The 1985-nt window shown below is 43.5% G+C and overlaps 1 protein-coding gene across 2 annotated transcripts; it reads right to left on the bottom strand.

Annotated features, from left to right (window-relative positions):
- Window positions 1–375: 375 nt before the first annotated feature.
- LOC140789085 (RING-H2 finger protein ATL79-like) lies at window positions 376–1624 on the bottom strand. 2 transcript variants are annotated; one of them, XM_073138686.1, is made up of 2 exons: window positions 891–1624; window positions 376–716 (listed from the first exon to the last, which is right to left on the bottom strand). In XM_073138686.1, the coding sequence occupies exon 1, from the start codon at window positions 1441–1443 to the stop codon at window positions 952–954; it is 492 nt and encodes a 163-aa protein (XP_072994787.1). In that variant the 5' UTR covers window positions 1444–1624; the 3' UTR covers window positions 376–716; window positions 891–951. The 2 variants fall into 2 exon arrangements, with proteins under 2 accessions (XP_072994787.1, XP_072994788.1); XM_073138687.1 differs by having other exon boundaries at window positions 376–710.
- Between the last annotated feature and the right edge of the window lie 361 nt (window positions 1625–1985).

Here is a 1985-nt window from a genome sequence, read left to right as displayed (position 1 = left end):
TTATGCAGATCTCTTAAACGTAAATTAGGTATATTTATAACTTTACTCACATTTTATTGTGTGATTGTAAAATATAATTATTACATTAAATAAGTTTATGCAAGAATTTGTGTTTGGTTACTATAAATAAGTATGTTAATTGTACTAAAAATTTTATTTAGAAAATGTGCATAACTTTGTCACACCCTCTATTTGTAATAAGATTATGCATAATATATTACGTGACTTATCTTATACAAAGTTTGACCAAAATATACGTAAATAAGTATTTATTATAAAATATATTTAAGAGAATTCTAAATTATAATGGGCCCTCGTAAAGTCAGCATGTACCCAATAATATGACTTGCGTATTTCATTAGGAAAAGAAAAGTATGGTCTAACTAATACTAGCTATATTTTCATCCAAGTCATCAGTTAATTACATTTCCGGGGCAAATCATTTGACTACAGAATTTTACTGCAAATAAGGGTGTAAACGATTGGCTTGTTTAATAAACAAGTCTTGTTTTTCTTACTTTAGGCTTGGCTCAACTTAAACGAGTCGAGCTTCAGCCAAGCCGCACCGAGCTCAAGTTGAGCCGAAGTCGTAAATGTGCTGAACTGAACTGAATCAAAACTCAATTTGACCGTCCCGGCTGGCTGGATATAGAGTATTACTGCTTCTACGACCAACCAAAAGCTGCCAAGTATTCATATGTATGAAATTCCTGCATCTGGCCCACAGACAACCATGACTAAATAACCCAATCCCAATTTTAATCCACAATTCGTTCTAATAGCAGAATCCAGACCAAAAGAAGAAAAAAATTGCAGCCCAACTCTAGTGCGAATTCTTCATCGGCTACACGGGATTAAAGAAAAGCCACAACGATTAAAGAAATACGCACCGTTGGATTCTCACATCACGCTACAAAGATTAGATGCTAATTTTAATCACACGCCAAGCCTCTAAGCCTCTCCCGCCCCACTCTTCTCCGGCGCCGCCGCCGCCACGTGGCAGCTGGTCCTGCAGGTCGGACAGGAGCTTCGTGCGGCCAGCCACCGCTCGATGCACCGCACGTGGAATCCGTGGTTGCATGCGGGGAGAACCCTGACGGCGTCCCCGTCGGCGAACTCTGCCAAGCAGATGGCGCACTCGGCGCCAGCTCCGGCGAGCTTCGTCCCAGCGGAGAACACCATGGCAGGCTCCTGCGCCGGAGTACTCTTCTCCAGGTCGCCCGAGGATGGGCTGCGGCGGCGTCGGTGGCGGCAGAGGAGGTAACGGATGGCGGCGTTGAGGGCGAGTGCGAGAGCAAAAGCGGCGAAGAGCGCGGCAAGGATGACGGCTATGTTGGCGCCGAAGTCGCCGGGTCCCGAGTAGGGGCCCCATTTCTGGTTGGTAGAATGTGAGGGAGGAGGAGGAGGAGGGAAGAGGGGAATCTCGTGGTAGGGAACTGGCATGGCTGTGTGGAATGGATTACGAGAGAGAGAGAGAGAGAGAGAGAGAGAGAGAGAGAGAGAGAGAGAGAGAGAGAGAGAGAGCGAGGAGAGAAGTGGGAAGTGGGTGTTGCTTTTTGTTTAGTTTCTTTTTGGATCCAAATGAGTAGCAGTGGAGAGAGGCAGCGGGATAAGCTAGTGAATAGTTATTAATATCAGAGGAAGTTATAAAGTGGATGTCTACTTTGCTTGTCATGTTAATCTTCTGCGCTTATTGGGTCTTTTTAATCATTTATTAAGGGTTAAGGATATATATTAGGTAATCATGATGGGTTGTGGATTGCCTGCATCTTTATTAGTTGCGGGGGTTATTCAATGAGCTGGATATAAAGAATAACCCAGTTGGGCACAGTAGAATTGCAGAACGAAGCAATCCACTTGGGTATTTGATTGAAAAGAAGAATCTTGAACAGAATTAGTAGCGAATGATATTTTGACTTGTAGCTTGGTTACATAAATTTACTAAAACCTGAATTGTAGAGAATCTAATACGGTCACTGAGGGGG

Source organism: Typha latifolia, chromosome 5 (assembly GCF_019914945.1).
Source record: "Typha latifolia isolate L0001 chromosome 5, TyphaL0001v2, whole genome shotgun sequence".
Taxonomy (NCBI): Eukaryota; Viridiplantae; Streptophyta; class Magnoliopsida; order Poales; family Typhaceae; genus Typha; species Typha latifolia.
Note: the sequence above shows the minus strand (reverse complement) of the source record. Positions and strands in the feature narration are given on the sequence as shown.